Below are 17520 nucleotides of genomic sequence, written 5' to 3'. Positions count from 1 at the left end.
TAAGCCTCCACAGTTCAGGCAGCAGAGCAGAGAATCAAACCCAGTTCCTCCAGATTAGAGTACACCTGCTCTTAACCACTACGCCACTGTCCCTCCCTTCGCCATATGGCTGCAGCATCAGTCTCGTCAATTTTAGAATCAGTCCAAAGTTAATGCTGAGGTCGATGCCCACGAAGCAAAACCAGTGCTCCCAAAGAAGAAAACTTTACATAGCCCTTAATCACTGTTTATTAAAAATAAGCATTGGGAAGAGACATAGAGGAACCACATCGGCCAAATATGCTACATGACATGATTACAACAGTTGTCTTATTTTACAAAGCTTCACCTTTTTATTTTTTTTAAAGGAAATTAGGATTCATTGGTTTACAATGGGTTGGCTCCAGTGGCTCATGAGAAAGGACTCTGAGCCCATGTATCTCAACTTCTGCCTCCCCCATTTCACTTGCCTCCCCCAATCCTCTTCTTGGGGGGTACCCTCTCAGCAATTCAGGGGACATCTTGGAATGCCATGGAAGGTGGGAGTCACAAAAATCATGCTGTATGGATAGAAGTTCTTGAAAACGCTGGCTCTAACTCAATACGATTCTGATCTCTCTTCTTTAAAAAAGATTGGAACAGGGTAATTCTTCAGATGACACAGATCAAAAGGGTAATTCTCCAGATGACACAGATCAAAGATGTTCCTGGCTCATCAACTGGTCCCCAAAGCCAGCAAACATGTCCATGAACAAACCTGAAAAGCCAGCCATCGCTAAGACAAGAACAATACAGTTTGACAAGGTGGAGTTAAACAGAAAACTGTAGAGGGAAGCTAAATGGCTGAATAGTTCTTAGAGCAGTCGGTCAGTTTGATCTTCTCAGGAAAGATGATGTTCACTGAAAGATTCTCGCCTTTGTTGGCCTTCAGGTAGCAATCCCGCTCCTTGCGCACGAGGTGGGTGTATCTGGCGTTCGCTAGCCATGTTTCAATTTTGGAGAAGAACACGATTCCTGCAGTCCCCAGCACGATGAGACACGTCAGCAAGCCCAGGATAATGAAGCAAATGACCTGGCTCTTATTGAGCAAGGAGGGCCTGTTTTCTATGGTCTCTCTTATGGTCAGGACATCCTGTTCTGGAGGATGAAGCAGTCTGTGGGAAGCTTTTGTGTGCACATGGTGGTTCTGCTTGTGTTCAGCTGGCATGATCCTGCTTGCATTTCTATAGCGAGAAGCACAGGTGGCCCCGACAAAGTGTGGCTTGCAAATGCACCGAAAACCTCCTTTCGCACGATCCAGACATGTCCCGCCATTTGCACAGGGGTTGCTAGTACAGAACGTGATATGGCTGCTGCAGGATACACCTCCATACCCAGCAGGACATTGACAGCCGAAGCCCCCACTGCTGTTGGTACACGTTCCTCCATTTTGGCACGGGTTCGACTGGCAGGGATCAGCCTTGATTTCACAAAACATGCCTGTAAACCCGGGAAGACACAGGCAGGAGGTTCTGGGTGAAACGCCATCCTCGTCCACACAAGTGCTGCCATTCCTGCAGGGAGAGCTGCAGTTCAAAATGGGGGGGGGGGGGGGGGAAAGTACCAAAAATTAATTACTACCAATTGCATTTAAATTGCTTTCCTGCCCTGACCCACAACTCAGGACAAGTCACAGTTATTCTTATCCCAATGGATGCTGACCTCATACCCTGGGAAGATACAAGGCCTTTTCAGACATTCAGTCTTGGCATTCCAGCTACTCATAAGAAAAGTCTGTACCACTCATGATGCTCCCAATATGAACCATTTTATGTGAAGGGGCAACATAAGTATTTTATAGCTTGGGTACACACACTCCTCCCCATAGTATCCATTCACATCTACCAAAGCACATGGAAATGCAGACACACCACTGGGTGCTACTTTAGTTACATTTGGTTGGGGTGACAAAACTGGACAGGGTTAGAGTGATTTTTTTTAATTTTTATGCTTATTTTATTTATTTGTTTGTTTGTTTGTTTGTTTGTTTGTTCCACTTTTATACCGCCCTCCCCCGAGGGGCTCAGATATATGCCCACATTTTATATACTTGCACACCTGCATATACTTATATTTATATTTAATATACTTATGTGTGTCTGTGTATGAAGGGCTACCAAGTCACCGCTGACATGGTGGGGTTTTCAAGGCAAGACATTAAGCAGTGGTGGTTTGTCATTGCCTTCCACTGCAAAGTCTTCCCTCTTCCAAGTACTGACCCAGCTTAGCTTCAAGATCTGATGAGATTGGGTTATACGGTACCATTCCACATTCTATATGTATAGACTTTCATTATATTTATACATATAAAAATTCTGTATTGATACTCTGCTTTTTCAACCCAATGGTGTCCCAAAGAAATCCCAACCTCCATTTTATCCTCACAACCCTATGAGGTAGGCTAAGAGAGTGAGATTGGCTCATGGTCGTCAGCAGGTTTCCATGGCAAAGTGAAAAGCTGAACCTCTGTCTTCCAGATTCTAATCTGACTACCTACTACGCCTTATTGGACAATGACCTGTAAGAGGAACAGTATACACTTCCACTGACCAGAGACGGTCTACTTGGAATGGCCAAGTTCCTGATACGCCAAGCTTTATCAGTGGGAAGTGGCTTGGCCTATTGGATAAGATTTCTAGCATTTTTGCTTTTTGGAAACATCAGGCTGGAAAGGCACAGTATATGCCCACATTACTGCCTGCAAGAACTGAAGTATATAAGGAGTATGCAACCAGGAGTTGTTTATAGTAGTAGTGGTCAGAGTATCATCCTGGGATCTGGAAGATTGAGACTCAAATCCCCAGTCTACCACAGAAGCTTGCTGTATGACCTTGGGTCACTCTCAGCCTAACTCATGGGTTCTGTGAGGACAAAATGGACCAAAGAACTATACAAGCCACTTTGAAAGCAAGGTATAAATAGGGCTGGCAACCATTCTCACCTGCCATCTCTCTGAGCTGCATCAAGATAATTTTTTAAAGGCACTCTAGGCATCACTACATCACTTCTGCAGAAAACCATGGAGTTTTCAGAAATTCCTAGAGCTACCATCCAAATCCCAAAAGTGACATAGGGGCACCCAGGACATAGGGGCACCCATGTCCCCACTCCCAAATCTCCCACCAGTTGTCAGGCACAACTTGGTAACCCTAGATATAAATGAAGTAAATGAACCCAAGATATAAATGAAGTAAACCTGACACCATGATGGTTCTCCATAAGTGAACCAGTTTTCCCCCTACACCAGCCTCCCTGGAAAATGTTTCTCACAGGATCAGGGTGGCTGTTAAGGTAAACCTTCCAACTAATGACAACATGGCTAAATTAGAGTGAGCAGAATTTCATTTTTAAGCGTAGAGTGTGGCCTACTGGCCCTAGAGAGGCCTATATTAAAGCAGCTAGCAGGCCTACATAGCTCTGGTACCCTTCGGGCCCTGTGATTGGTAAAAGAGAATTTGAAGGAAAAACTAGGACCAATCAGGGCAGAGGGGGTGGTGCCTGAGAAGAATGTATTCAAGGTCTTGCCCAAAAGGTAGAGGGGTTCTCTCCTGGGGAGCTGGGCTGGGAAGAGGCAGCTGCAATTAGAGGCTGCGAGTACTGGTATGTGATGGCCTTAGGGTCACCCAGCAAGCTTCCATGGGAAAGGATTTGAACCTGTAGCCTCTACATTATGCTGGCTTTCATGGGGTGTTTCATGGGGGGTCATCCAGGAAGAGCTATGGTCAGTAAAGATAAAGACACATTAGGGTTTTTCGTAATTTGTTTACTAGCCTTTACTGATCGCATCATCCTATATGTTGCTTGGATTACTATTGTTATTAGACCTCTTTAATAAACTGTTATTCTGCTGAGTCCTCATGCCTCATTTGCTCATCTAAAAGATATTTTAGTGGCATAGTGGTTAAGAGCAGGTGTACTGTATTCTAGAGGAATCAGGTTTGATTCCCTGCTCTACCGCCTAAGCTGTGGAGGCTTATCTGGGGAATTCAGATTAGCCTGTACACTCCAGCACACGCCAGCTGGGTGACCTTGGGCTAGTCACAGCTCTACAGAGCTCTCTCAGCCCCACCTACCTCACAGGGTGTTTGTTGTGAGAGGGTAAGGATAAGGAGTTTGTAAGCCCCTTTGAGTCTTCTTGAAGGAGAGAAAGGGGGGATATAAATCTTCTTCTTCTGTTGGGAAAAGAATCTGTCTGGGGCAGGGAGGGTGCTCTGGCTCAAACCAGAGTGGTGGCAGCCAAAAGATTGCTCCTGCTCACTTCTGACAGTTTGCTAAAAAGGAATCATTATATTCGCATTTTCCCTACTTGAGAAAGACTCGCTGTTTTCCCCCACCTTCCTGGACCTCAAAAAAATTCAATTCCACATTGTTAACATTAGCGAGACAGGTAATCAATGACTCTAACAGTCTGCAAATTAAAGCCCAATCCCTGCTGTAAACTTATATTCCATAATACAAGTATGTTCAATACTTCAAAACTGATATTGATTTGTGTGCTAGTATCCATCCAGAGAGAGCACTTATAACACCCTGTGAAAGCCAGGATAGTGTAGAGGCTACAGTGTCAGACTAGGAGCTGGGAGACCCAGGTTCGAATCCCCACTCTGCCATGGAAGCTTGCTGGGTGACCCTTATCAGCAGAGTTTAAAGGGGAGCTACTCTGGTAAGATGAGAAGGTCTATATAGTCTTCTTGCACTCACTGCAGCCTCCGACCACACTTGGAAAAGAATACTCTCCACGCAAGATGTTCTTTCCAATAGGAAGGTTTTACTTTAGCAGTTGCAAAGTTACACAAGTCTATGCTATACAAGATTATGAGACTATACAGAACTCTTCAGCAAGAACACAGTGAACACTCACACTGAACAAAACTCTCAACTTAGACTCTATCTGAACTTAGCATATACAATGCATTGCAACAAGGATACTTGTTAGTTGTAATGGCTAGGTTTTCATGTACTATGGATTGATATTTTTGGTAGTCAGAATGTTGTGTTATTTGATGTTATGTTATTATTATGCTGCAAAATGTAAGATGCTATTATACGGTTACAAATTGTTACGATGCTGTTATGCTGATACGTGTTAGTTGTTAACCTAGGATGTTGGACCAGTGTTGGGATTTGTTGTAATTGATGTTGCTTTATGCCTATTGTATTGATATACTGTTGTTATTTACTATGTTGTACACTGCCCTGAGCCCTTTGGGGGAGGGCGGTATATAAATTAAAAGTCAAATCAAAATCAAATCAAAATAAGGAGTTGTCCCCTGTCCAGATTCAAGAAGAGAACCAGGGTGGAAAGAAAGTCCCTCAGGGCAGGGCAAAGGAGCACACTGATGAAGGTGAGGTTCAACACACTCCCTGTGATGTTGTGTTCCAAGAATCACAGCTATTTCCCCACTCCCAACACACCTGTTTTCTATGTGAAATGGATCCACAAATGGGGGTTCCCATAACATCCCTAGTTAGGTCCAAAGAAGTGTCGGGAGGGGTCAACTTAGCAAAAGACAACCTCCCTATAACAATAAGCATTCACCACTGACATTTTAAAAATATCCATCCTTACCCATTCACTCCACAGGGTTCCTTTTTAACATGGCAGTTTTTCCCAGCATAACCTTCAGCACAAACGCAGAAGTATCCGCCGCCCTCACGGGTCTCAATGCAGGTTGCGTTATTTACACAAGGCTTTGAAGCACATGGTTGAACAGCTGAATGAGAGATTGAAAAATGTCACCCAACAAGGTTCTTATTCGTAAGAAGGACAAAGTGGCATTTGTGGCAACAAAATATACAGTAATGTTTTCAGATCAGTATATTAACCATAGCAGCACACAGCAGCAAGACACACAGCCCAAGAATAATCTATTAATTTGACTTATTAAATATTTACACCCCACCTTTCTTTGTGGTCCAAGGCAGCAGTAGCAACATCTGTCCCAGTGGTGGCGAACCTATGGCACTCCAGATGTTCATGGACTACAATTCCCAACAGCCCCTGCCAGCATGGTTGATTGACCGTGCTGGAAGGGGCTGATGGGAATTGTAGTCCATGAACATCTGGAGTGCCACAGGTTCGCCACCACTGATCTATCCTACCCTGTTTCTCCGAAAATAAGACATCCCCTGAGAATAAGACGTAGTAGACGTTTTGCTGAAGTGTTAAATATAAAACATCCCCCAAAAGTAAGACGTAGCAAAGCTTTTGTTTGGAAGGATGCCCGTCGAACAGAACACCAGAGCATGCAGCTGTGGTGCGGAAAAATAAGACATCCCCTGAAAATAAGACATAGCGCATCTTTGGGAGCAAAAATTAATATAAGACACTGTCTTATTTTCGGAGAAACACGATAGCATAAGCTTTCATGAGACCAAGAGAGGTTACTCTCTCAGGCCCCTTCTGCACATGCAGAATAACACACTTTCAATCCACTTTGAAGCTGGATTTTACTGTGCGGAAGAGCAAAATCCAGCTTCAAACAATTGTGAAGGTGGATTGAATGGGCCTCAGATGCAGGATTTAAGGTGCCACTAAAGCACACTCTTAGCCTCGACCCTGGCAAGTATTTGGATGGGAGATCTTCAGGGGCATGACAGGCAATGGCAAACCACCTCTGACTGCCTCTTGCCTTGATAATCCTACAAGGCCAGCTATGACTTGATGGTACTCCTGCCCCCAGTGGTGGGATTCAGCAGGTTCGCACCACATCGGTTGTTAAAATGGTGCTTGTAAACAACCAGTTGTTAAATTATTTGAATCCCACCACTGGATCCGGTTGTTAAATTATTTGAATCCCATCATTGCCCGCCCCCACAACCTCTGTTTAATCCAAGATGAGGAAAATATCAGATCTTAATTCTTATATATCTGCTAGTTAAGTCCCCTTCTACACCTGTTTAAGCTCTGGACCTGTGCTATTCACAAGAACAGGACAGAATGACCAAAGTCTACCTAGAGCAAAAGCCTTTCGTGGTCTTTTCTTTTTGCTTCCATAGGCTAGCACAATTTACCTTTATCAAAGACATTACAGCTAAATTGTCTAAAAATGTACAATTGGTCTGACATACAAAGCTGAAAAAAAAATAGAGAATCTATCTTGCACATCCATATGATCACAGAACCCTCACTGAGCAGAAATTCTGCTCAACCCAACTTCTGATCGTCTGAATTGCTGCAAAGCTATCTTCATTCCAGCATACAAGAAAATGTTCAAACTCTTGCATATCTTCAACCCCAGAGGGCGCTGGAACTATTCCGTTGAGTAATTTGAAATCTCTCTTCTCACAAAAGGGCGATAAGGCACATTTGCAAGATGTTATTTGCCTTGGTAAAGAAAGATATGATGCCTTATCTTTTTCCTCCGCACTGGGGCCAAAAGCACCATTAAGGATGACATTTTAGGCCCTCATTCCCCAAGCCAATTGTCCCCTTTCTTAGAAGCTGCATCCTATTTTAAATAGGGCGGGAGGGATATTCATTAAAAGATAATCACTTGAAGAAGAAGAGAAGAGTTTGGATTTATACCTCACCTTTCACCCCACCTAAGAAGAATCAAGGTGGCTTACAAGCTCCTTTCCCTTCCTCTCCCCACAACAGACACCTTGAGAGGTAGATGGGGCTGAGAGAGTTCCGAAGAACTGTGACTAGCTCAAGGTCACCCAGCAGGAATGTAGCAGTGTGGAAACACATCTGGTACATCAGATAAGCCTCTGCCACTCGGGTGGAGGAGTGGGGAATCCAACCTGATTCTCCAAATTAGAATCCGCCTGCTCTTAACCACTACACTGCCATGCCCCTCTACTCTGAGATAGGGAAGAACTTGTAAACCTATAAGCCTCTGCCACTCGGGTGGAGGAGTGGGAAATCCAACCTGATTCTCCAAATTAGAATCCGCCTGCTCTTAACCACTACACTGCCATGCCCCTCTACTCTGAGATAGGGAAGAACTTGTAAACCTGTGTCACAAAGGCTGCCGAGCCATCCTTCTTCACAGTTACACTGCCATGGTTTGGCACACGTTCCACGCTGGCAACCTGGGAAAGGGATGCATTGATCACAGAGAGGGCCTTGCCAGCCGGGTTGGCACCTGCAAGAGACAAAAAGAAAGGAGTACAGTGGAACCTCGGTTTTTGTTGGTAATCCGTCCAAAAAGAATCGATGAAAACTGAAACCGATGAAAACCGAGGCAAACTTTTCCATAGGAATCAATGTAAATCCAATTAATCCGTTCGAGGCACTCCAAAAAACATACCAAAAACACATTTTTACGTGAATAAACATAGTGTTTAATGCTGAAAACAGTAACAAACAATAACACTAGGACCAGCTTCAGAGCCAGTGGACCAATGTCGCACCAGAAAGGTGTCCAAAGAGCTCTGTTTCTGATGCCTCTTTAATATTTGTCTGAAATGGGGCAAGACATTGTCATTATCAAGTTGCAGACATGGCCTGCAACAGCTTTGTCTGGGTGATTTTTCTCCACAAACCAATGCATCTTACTGCAAATCGATGAAAATGGAGGCAAATCGATGAAAACCGAGACAAATTTTTCACTTAAAAAATCGATGAAAACCTAAACCTATGAAAACCGAAGGCAATGAAAACTGAGGTTCCACTGTACTAAGCCTGGCTGGGACCTCTTTTGCCAATTCCATTCACCAGGTTCTTTTTGGAAAGCACAAAATATAAGCACTGGCAGGAATTATTCAGGATAGCTACTGAACATTAACATTTAAATAAAGCCTATGATTTTGGCCAATAGATCACAAAAGGAATAGCCGGTTCTTTAATCCACTTTGCACACAGAAACTCCAGGAATACTTTAAAATATTTTTTTTTCAGTTTTCCAAACATTGGATAAAGTCGGCCTTTAATTTTTAGTTTCTAGAGAGTCACCTTTTACCGTATTGTCGAAGGCTTTCACGGCCGGAATCCTCTGAAGATGCCAGCCACAGATGCAGATGAAACGTCAGGAGAAAATGCTACTAGAACATGGCCATACAGCCCGGAAAGCACACAACTTCCCTCACCTTTTACTCCCAGTTCAGAGCCCCGATAGTGCATCAATTCACATGTGAATCTCGGGCACACGGACTGTCTCCTTCACGGAAGGAAAGAGCTCCACGCTTTTCTCTTTGCATATAAGAGCGCTCTCTTCTCTTCTGAAGCGAACCCAAGAAGCTTGCAGAAGGAAAGCGTCAGGGCAACGTTTTAAACTCCGAATTCTGGCACGTATATACTTTTTGACACTTAAACAATCAGAATATCGTCTCCCTGCTCCAGCACGGGGCCAAGGAAGCAGAATTCCACTTGCGTATTGGAGATTAATGAAAACTCACGTATGCAAACAGAACCTGACTCACCTGCCCAGAAGGCACCTCAAATGGACTGGCCATTTAATTTACAGGGAAATTTCCCAGTGGGCCACCCCCCTAGAGCATCACTGGTGGCCAAATGTAAGAAGAAGAGGAGTTTGGATTTATAGCCCACTTTTCTCAATCATAAAGTGTCTCAAAGCAGCTTACAAACTCCTTCCTTTCTTCTCCCCACAACAGACACCTTGTGAGGTAGATGGGGCTGGGAGAGTTCTGAGAGAACCACAACTAGCCCAAAGTCTCCCCGTAGGCTTCATGTGTAAAGCAGGGAAACAAACCTGGTCCACCAGATTAGACCACCCTGCTCTAAACCACCACATCATGCTGGCTAAGCACAGTCAAGCCCCAGCAATTCTGCCCGTTCCTCAGGGGCTGCTGGGCTCCCACCATCAGCAACATGAATCGGTGGCAGCTCATCCATTATCTCCTGCACTGCTGTAAGTGTGGTTACAAACAGGGACATAGCTACAGAAAACCACACCTGGGGCAAGAAGTGAAATTGTACCCCCAAACATTTGCAATGTTTTCCCCGCCCGCCCCGGCCACCCCCACAAAAAAAAACCCTGTGGTTCCTTTACAATTCAGCTAACTTTCTTTCTAACTAAGTGTTGCTAAGGATTCGGTGGCATTATACACTACAGAGGTCCCCAAATCTTCCCTCCTCAGGCCCCACTCCCCCAAATTTCCCAGTATGTCCCAACCAGAAGTTGGCAACCCCCTAGTTGTCACTCTGAAAAAAAGAGATTTGCAGCACGGTCTGAAAGGTAATGCTGTAGTATATCTATTATTATTATTATTATTATTATTATTATTATTATTATTATTATTATTATTATTATTATTATTATTATTATTATTATTATTATTATTACTATTACTATTACTATTACTATCATTATGTATTTTAAAGTTTAATGGTTGTATTTTAGAAATTACGTTGTGACACGCCCTGAGCTTTTATTACTGTTTAGGAAGATGGGCAGCTCAATGCAGGCTCTGGGCGGCCACAGAGAGTGCCACTGCAGCGCTGCCCTGAAACCTTCAGAGGGGTTTCCAGTGGTGTGGTGAGGGAGAACCCCTCCCCACAAAAGCCCTGCTGCCAGGAAGCCCTCCATAGGGCTTAATAGACTTATGCCACCCCAAAGAGTGATAAAAGCAATAGGCCACGGCACAACTGGCCACAAACCCAGGGTGGAAGTCAACTAATGTCGGCTTCACTCCCAGGAATGCCTCCACCATGCTCCCATTGCGTTGACAGGGCTGGTGGTGACGCAGGAGTGCTGACGCAGAGCCTGGGCATTTCAGAGGATCATGGCAGCTATCTGTTGACATATTTGCCCCCTTTTGAGGTAAGAGTCCCGGGGAGGGCAAATCCACCGCTCCCCCCCACCTCCAATTGCGCTGAATGTCTGAAATAAGCAGCAATAGAGGAGCTAACGTCCATTGCTGGGACTGATGGACTTAGAGGCCCTGAAGCCCTGGCTGTGTAGAATCACAAGGGCCGCTCAGTTTGGCTTCTTCCAGGGCCAGCTTCACTCAGTCTGCTCCTGGAAGAAGGCAATTTATGACTGGTTATCAGGAAGGGCGGTGGGTAAAAATTACATCCTTTCTCAAACAGCTAATCAGCAAGATGGCTGCTGTTCTAACAGCGCCTGCATGTATGTTGGCCCAACCCAGTGGAACCCACAAAATCCTAAACAGTTCAGCAAAACCTCCAAAGCATGGTGTCATGTCTCTCAGCACAACATCGTTGCTCTTTTGAATTTAATTCCTTGAGGGGCTCAGGCATGACCACATTTCTTTTAAAAACATCATGCAATTCTTACTACAGATTCTGGAGTTTAAACAAACTGGTTGGGGTTGTGGTGGGTTTTCCGGGCTGTGTGGCCGTGGTCTGGTGGATCTTGTTCCTAACGTTTCCCCTGCATCTGTGGCTGGCATCTTCAGAGGTGTATCACAGAGGGAAGTCTGTTACACGCTGTGTTCAGTAAGAAGGGAATGTTTAGTGGGGTATATATTGCCCATGTCCCAGGGTGGGGAACCAAACAGTAAGTGTTTGGGTGGAACTTGCTATGCAAAGGTGTGGTTGATAGTATAGATGGGGTTTAGACAAATTATTCACACGCTTTTCCTCGATACCTAAACTGAAATCCTAAGGATAATGAACTGAGACAATGTGTGAATTGCTCTCTCTGCCAGAAGTGCTGTGAGTTAATTTACCTGCATTCACCCGAAACTTCGCAAAATCCGTACAGTGGGTGGCAGCCAGGTTTACAGTCGATCCCTGAAAGAATCAAATTTATTATATCATATTGCAAGTTATTACCACCAGCATCACTACAATTTGTTTTACATAAAGACGACTGTTCAATCAATTGAGGTGCAGCGGTTGAGAAAGTTGTATGCTTCCGAATTCGAACATGGCCCCAAATGAATGTGAGAATTATCATTCATTTTTATGTGCTGCCTTTGTCAAAACCATTATTTTGTGCATCATTGAACATGGTACTTTGATATAAGAGCATTTATGCCAAAATGTATTTTTACTTTCAAACTCGGGGGAGCAAGGCTAGGTAGGAATTGGTGGAGCCTTCTACAACAAAGAAGGTCTGGCATGCTTTGTTCTTTGGCAGAGGAATAAATTTACTATCATCTTTATGTGGAACAGAGTATACTGTAGTACAGGATCTTTGCTGCATTCTAGAAGGAAGACCCTCCATCAAAATAGTTTTACTTCATGACAAACACTACACAATTAGCCCGCCTTTTAAAATTACACTTTTCAAATAATAGTTGTGTTGGAATAGGCAATGTCTGACATCCAAAGAAGAGATAAGTTGGATTGCAAGTTATTTGGAAAGCGGTGTCTTCCCACCGGAGCCATGTGAAGCACACCAGTGTGAGGGCACCGCTTTTAGGCACTGCCGGTTTGTTTGTTTACCTACCTTTTCTCCCTGTGAAGCCCCGGAGGGTGTTAGGGACACGCCCACGCTGCCCTCTAACCCCTGGGGATTGGAGGGCAGCATGGGCACGTCTCTTCCTCTGCCCAGAGCTTTGCGGGGAGAAAAGTTAGGTAAACAAAACAAACCAGAAGCAGCTCCATGCGGAGCCGCCGCTTTGGGACCGCCCGCACGGGACCGTGCGAACGGTCCGGTGGCTCCACTAGCATGAATTATGCCGGTGGCCAGCCACTTCTGCCACCAGTGCAGAAATGGCCATAGAGTTGCAAGAGACCACAAGGGCCATCCAGTCCAACCCCCTGTCACAGCACTGTTAAACAGATGCTAAATCAGCAAAATCTACTTGACAGTTAACATGTGACTGCAGCCTCATTCTGGCTCTAATTAGGAAAAGACTGTGATTGGTTGATATACCAGATAAAAGGCTGCAGGTACTGAAATCTGTGGAGGCATTTGTCTTCGTGCCGCTTGGCGAAGCATTTTGCCTGTGCGACCAATATTTGTGAACAATAAAAGTAGGACCTCTTCTATGAAGCCGAATAGCTGTGTGCGTGTGAGTTCCTACTGAGTTCCTGAGAGTGGCGCTGCTCTGCTACTAGGGGTTTTACCCCATCCTTCACACCCTCTGCCATGTAGGACTATACAATAAAAATATCCCTGACAGATAGCCATGCAGCCTGTTTAAAAACCTCCAAAGAATGAGACTCCACCACCCTCCAAGGCAATATATTCCATTGTTACGTTGCTGGTTATCTGAGATGCAAATTCTAGCTACAAAAAATGGAAGGTCATGTGTTAGGTTGACTACACATGGGTCTACAAGCCTGTGTGCATTACTCCAGTTGAAATCAAGGGTTTCCAAACAAATATATATAGGATTGGGGATAAGCTAAAGAAAATGCAGCATTAGCTCAGTGTACCAAAAAAAAAGGATGAGTTTATGACACAACTAGATCATTGTGTTCTTCTGACATAAGGAGCTGAAAGAGAAGTCTAATTCTGGATTTATTTAGTAGGCATTATTCTGTGTGTGGGGGTTTCTGTCTGGAGGTTTAGTTACCACAATAATAATGTCTACACAAACAGCTGTCCAGAAACACTGTGTAGCACCAGAAGGTACATTCGCTGCACTGAACAGAACACAACTCAGCCATTTTAACTTACGGATGACTTTTTTTCATACATATATTGACGCTGCAGTCTTGTCCATGCTTACCTGACAGCGTGTCCCTTAAACTCTTTTATTTTATTAGACTTGGTGTGCCACACCCTCACCTTTCAGTCTCAGGGCAACTCTGAGCAGCTTCCTTCTGAAATTGCCAAGCTCCGGGTTGTCAGTTTGACACTTTTTAGCTCGACTGATTTGGAAGGTACAGTTACCTGCCTGTACGCATTGGCATCAATGGAACCTAGGGAGCAATCCTAAACAGACCTGCTCAGAAGTAAGTCCATGTTATTTAGTTGTGCTCCCTTCCAGAAAAGCATCCTTAGGATTGCAGGCTTCAGATGGACTGTGCCTGCAACAGCATTTCTATACAACCTGATTTGAAGAATGGGAACAGCTGTAATAATTCGTATACTCTCTTGCTGATATCCTTAAAACAGTACGGCAGATCTGTATTATGAAGAGTTGTCCCTTGCATTGACTTCAGTGGTCTTAGAAGGCTGTAAGTAACTCTGTTGGGCATAGGTGTCAAACTCGCAGCCCTCCAGATGTTATGGACTACAGTTCCCATCACCCATCTGCTGATGCTGGCAGGGGATGATGGGAACTGTAGTCCATAACATCTGGAGGGCTGCGAGTTTGACACCTGTGCTGTTGAGGATTGCACTGCTAGCCAGTATTTGTCAGAGGCAAGACTTGAGCCAAAGAACTCATACATTACTGTTCTCATTCTCTGTGCTCTGTCTTAAACAGAGTTACACTTTTCCAAATCAGCTGTCTTCAATTAACTTGAAAAGATGTAAATCAGTTTAGGACTGTAGTCTGCCAGTTGGCTGAATGCTCCACGGTGAACATAAAACAGGGGTCCGACAGCACTTTAAAAATGTATTCCACCATCAGCGTTCCTGACAGAGAGCTCAGTCCTTTGGATGCAAGCGACCTTTCACATTTTCTCATTCTTGACTTTAACCACAGACACAACGTATCAGACTAATTAGTACAGTAGATACATTATGAAGATTCCCTCCCCTTGCATAGGTGTAAGGAACTTATGATTTTTAAAAAAATTACAGCAGTAATAAATACAGCTGTGCTTAAAAAATAACATGAAGGTTATGGAGAGGTTTGGAAAGTTTTCACACCTTGCTTGGAGACTGCAAGATAAATTTAAATTCCCACACATGTACCAGTCACACTATGAATGACAGAGAGGCATTTTCTATGGGAAGCTTGAAAAAACCCCTCGAATCATAACTGAGGATGTGACTTAATGTGTGGCTCGCCTTATGAACGCTTGCACCCAAGTAAGTCCCGAAAACGTGAGGGGCATTTGCTCCCCAAGATGTGTGCATTGGACTGCAGTTCATAGGTGTGCATTATAATGCACACCTATGGCTACAATCCATATGGACTGTATGTTATCAATTTAATTATAGATATAATGAAATTGTTAACCTACAGTCCATTAATGTTCTCTCTATAGATAAGAGCATTAAATTGCACAATTTAATGCTATCTATATATAGTGCATTACATGTTTCATATATATATATATAACATGTAATGCACTATATATAGATAGCATTAAATTGTGCAATTTAATGCTCTTATCTATAGAGAGAACATTAATGGACTGTAGGTTAACAATTTAATTATATCTATATCTATATCTATATCTATATATATATATATATAGAGAGAGAGAGAGAGATCACAGTTTAATGCTATCTATATATAATGCATTATATACATGCCGAGAGAGGGGGATTAAATTGCACAATTTAGTGCTATCTATATATAGCAGTAAATTGTGCAATTTAATACTCTCTCGCTGTATATGTGTGTGTATATATACATACAGCAACAATGGACTGTATGTCTGCGTGTATACATATATATATGTAGCAGTAAATTGTGCAATTTAATGCTCTCTCCCGCTGTATGTATGTATGTATGTATGTATGTATGTATGTACAGCAATAATGGACTGTATGTCTGTTTCTATGTGTGTGTGGTTACATATGCGCGCACACACACACACATATACATTAGTAAATTGTGCCATTTAATGCTCTCTCTCGCTATACATATACACACACATACACACACACACCACAAAACTGTGCCCCGCATTTGAAATGTGCTTTGAAATGAATGCACAAAGGAGACAACCCGCGTTCCCTTCGCCTCTCAAATGGAACGGAATCAAAGCCGAGTTCTGTTCCATTTCCTCTTCTTTTCGACAAACTTCCCAAAGTGCCTGCAAGGAAGAGCCAAGAGCCAAAGGATCCCCCCGCCCGCCCGCCCGCCCAGGAGAGCCACTCGGTCCCCCGAGTCTTCTGGCCCCGCCAGCGCGAGCCGCCCGGGCACTACTAGTCTGGCCAAACGCCCCGCGACTCCCGGCGCCGGCGGGTCTTACCTCGGGCCAGGGGCAGAGCGAGCAGCGGCCAGAGGCAGCAGCAGCCGAGGAGGGCCCCCTGCAAACCCATCGCCCGACACGGCCCGCCGGGGAGGGGCTCAGCTCAGGCGGCGCTGCTGGGCATGGCTGGCGAAGAGGCGAGGGGCGCCCAGCCCGGCTCTGGATGCTCGGCTTGCCTTCCCAGCGGGAGGGGCCGGGGGCTGGGAGCGGGAGCCGCCACCACCGCGCTTCTCCCTTGCGCAGTCGGAGGAGGGACCGTCCTTCTTCCCGTCCTCCCTTCTGCAGGGAAAGGGACCCTCGCGGTGGCCTCCGGTCTCAACCTGGGACGAGCCCCTCGCGCGGAAGCGGGACGGAGGCAGCTCGCACGACCCACCCGCCGCGCCTGCGGCACGTGAGAACGGCGAAGGCAGGGCGTTGCGGAGGAGAAACGAATCGAGCGCACGTCGGGAAAGGAGCGGGGAGTTCCCTAGTCGTAACTGCTGACTTAGCTCCTTCACTCATCTCTCCCAAGTGTTGCGCATACCCGGAGGAACGACACAACTGGGTGTTGTGGGTTTTCCGGGCTGGGTGGTCAGTGGTCTGGTAAAACAGCACAACCTTGTTAACTTTAACTTTTGCTGGGCCTCGCTAACAGTAGCCTTTCCCTGCTGTGCCCAGCGTGGTTGGCATTCACACCTAGGCCCTTTCCGCACATGCGGAATAATATGCTTTCAACCTACTTTCACAACCGTTTGCAAGTGGATTTTGCTATTCCGCACAGTAAAATCCAGGTTCATCGAAAGTGGATTGAAAGTGCATTATTCTGCATGTGTGGAAGGGGCCCTAGGAATGTTGGAATGTCAAGAGAGGGCACGTTGGATTGCCCCGGCCAGGAAGGGGCAGCAGCGAGTGGCATTTTAGAGCCCAGGGAATCCAGGCTGGCATTTTGGACTCCGGCGTGATCCTGGCATCAGATGGGGACAGTATTGGATCCCTGCAGCGCCTGCGCTGCTTGTCTGCCCCTTAAAGTAGGTGACCTTCCCGGTCAAGCCGCTGACCAGTAAAAACCCCAGGGATCTTTTCTGAAATCTTCCACCTGGAGCTTTCTCTCCCATCCAGGGGTGGGTGCTGCTGGGCGCATAAAGGGAGGGCCACTTAGACCCCAATAGGCTTTTCTACGAAATTTATAAATAGAAGCTGAGACTTATAGCCTCCTCCTATTTGCCTGTCCTCAGCACTTGCCTTTCAAAGGTAGACTGCGTCTGCACCTGAAAGCTCTATTTATCTATGTATGTGTTTCAATATAAAAATATTTGTAACCTGCCTTTTTTCAGAGACTCAGAGCGGATTATACAACCTCAGTCAATACAATCAACAGGCTGAGACATCCAATGAACAATGCAGTTTATGGTTTTAGTGATCATGGCCTTGATATCCTCTTTCAAAAGAAGAAGAGTTTGGATTTAGACCCCTCCTTTCTCTCCTTGTAAGGACACTCAAAGGGTCTTGCAACTCCATTCCCTTCCTTTCCCTGCAACAGACACCTTGTGAGATAGGTGAGGCTGAGAGAGTTCTGAGAGAACTGTGACTGGCCCAAGGTC

The 17520-nt window shown here is 45.0% G+C and overlaps 1 protein-coding gene across 1 annotated transcript; it reads right to left on the bottom strand.

Annotated features, from left to right (window-relative positions):
• Positions 1-210: 210 nt before the first annotated feature.
• Positions 211-16435, bottom strand: DLK1 (delta like non-canonical Notch ligand 1). Its single transcript, XM_048487001.1, has 5 exons — positions 15941-16435; positions 11617-11680; positions 7978-8108; positions 5588-5732; positions 211-1544 (listed from the first exon to the last, which is right to left on the bottom strand). The coding sequence occupies exons 1-5, from the start codon at positions 16008-16010 to the stop codon at positions 815-817; spliced, it is 1140 nt and encodes a 379-aa protein (XP_048342958.1). The 5' UTR covers positions 16011-16435; the 3' UTR covers positions 211-814.
• Between the last annotated feature and the right edge of the window lie 1085 nt (positions 16436-17520).

This window comes from Sphaerodactylus townsendi, linkage group LG02 (genome assembly GCF_021028975.2).
Source record: "Sphaerodactylus townsendi isolate TG3544 linkage group LG02, MPM_Stown_v2.3, whole genome shotgun sequence".
NCBI classification, from domain to species: domain Eukaryota; kingdom Metazoa; phylum Chordata; class Lepidosauria; order Squamata; family Sphaerodactylidae; genus Sphaerodactylus; species Sphaerodactylus townsendi.
Note: the sequence above shows the minus strand (reverse complement) of the source record. Positions and strands in the feature narration are given on the sequence as shown.

Excerpts from the sequence above, each read along its gene's own strand:
- DLK1 (XM_048487001.1), bottom strand. The coding sequence starts at position 16,010 with ATGGGTTTGCAGGGGGCCCTCCTCGGCTGCTGCTGCCTCTGGCCGCTG. Across the intron at positions 11,681-15,940 it reads CGCTCTGCCCCTGGCCCGAG|GGATCGACTGTAAACCTGGC; the intron begins GTAAGACCCGCC and ends TGATTCTTTCAG. Across the intron at positions 5,733-7,977 it reads CGGCAGCCTTTGTGACACAG|CTGTTCAACCATGTGCTTCA; the intron begins GTTTACAAGTTC and ends TCTCTCATTCAG.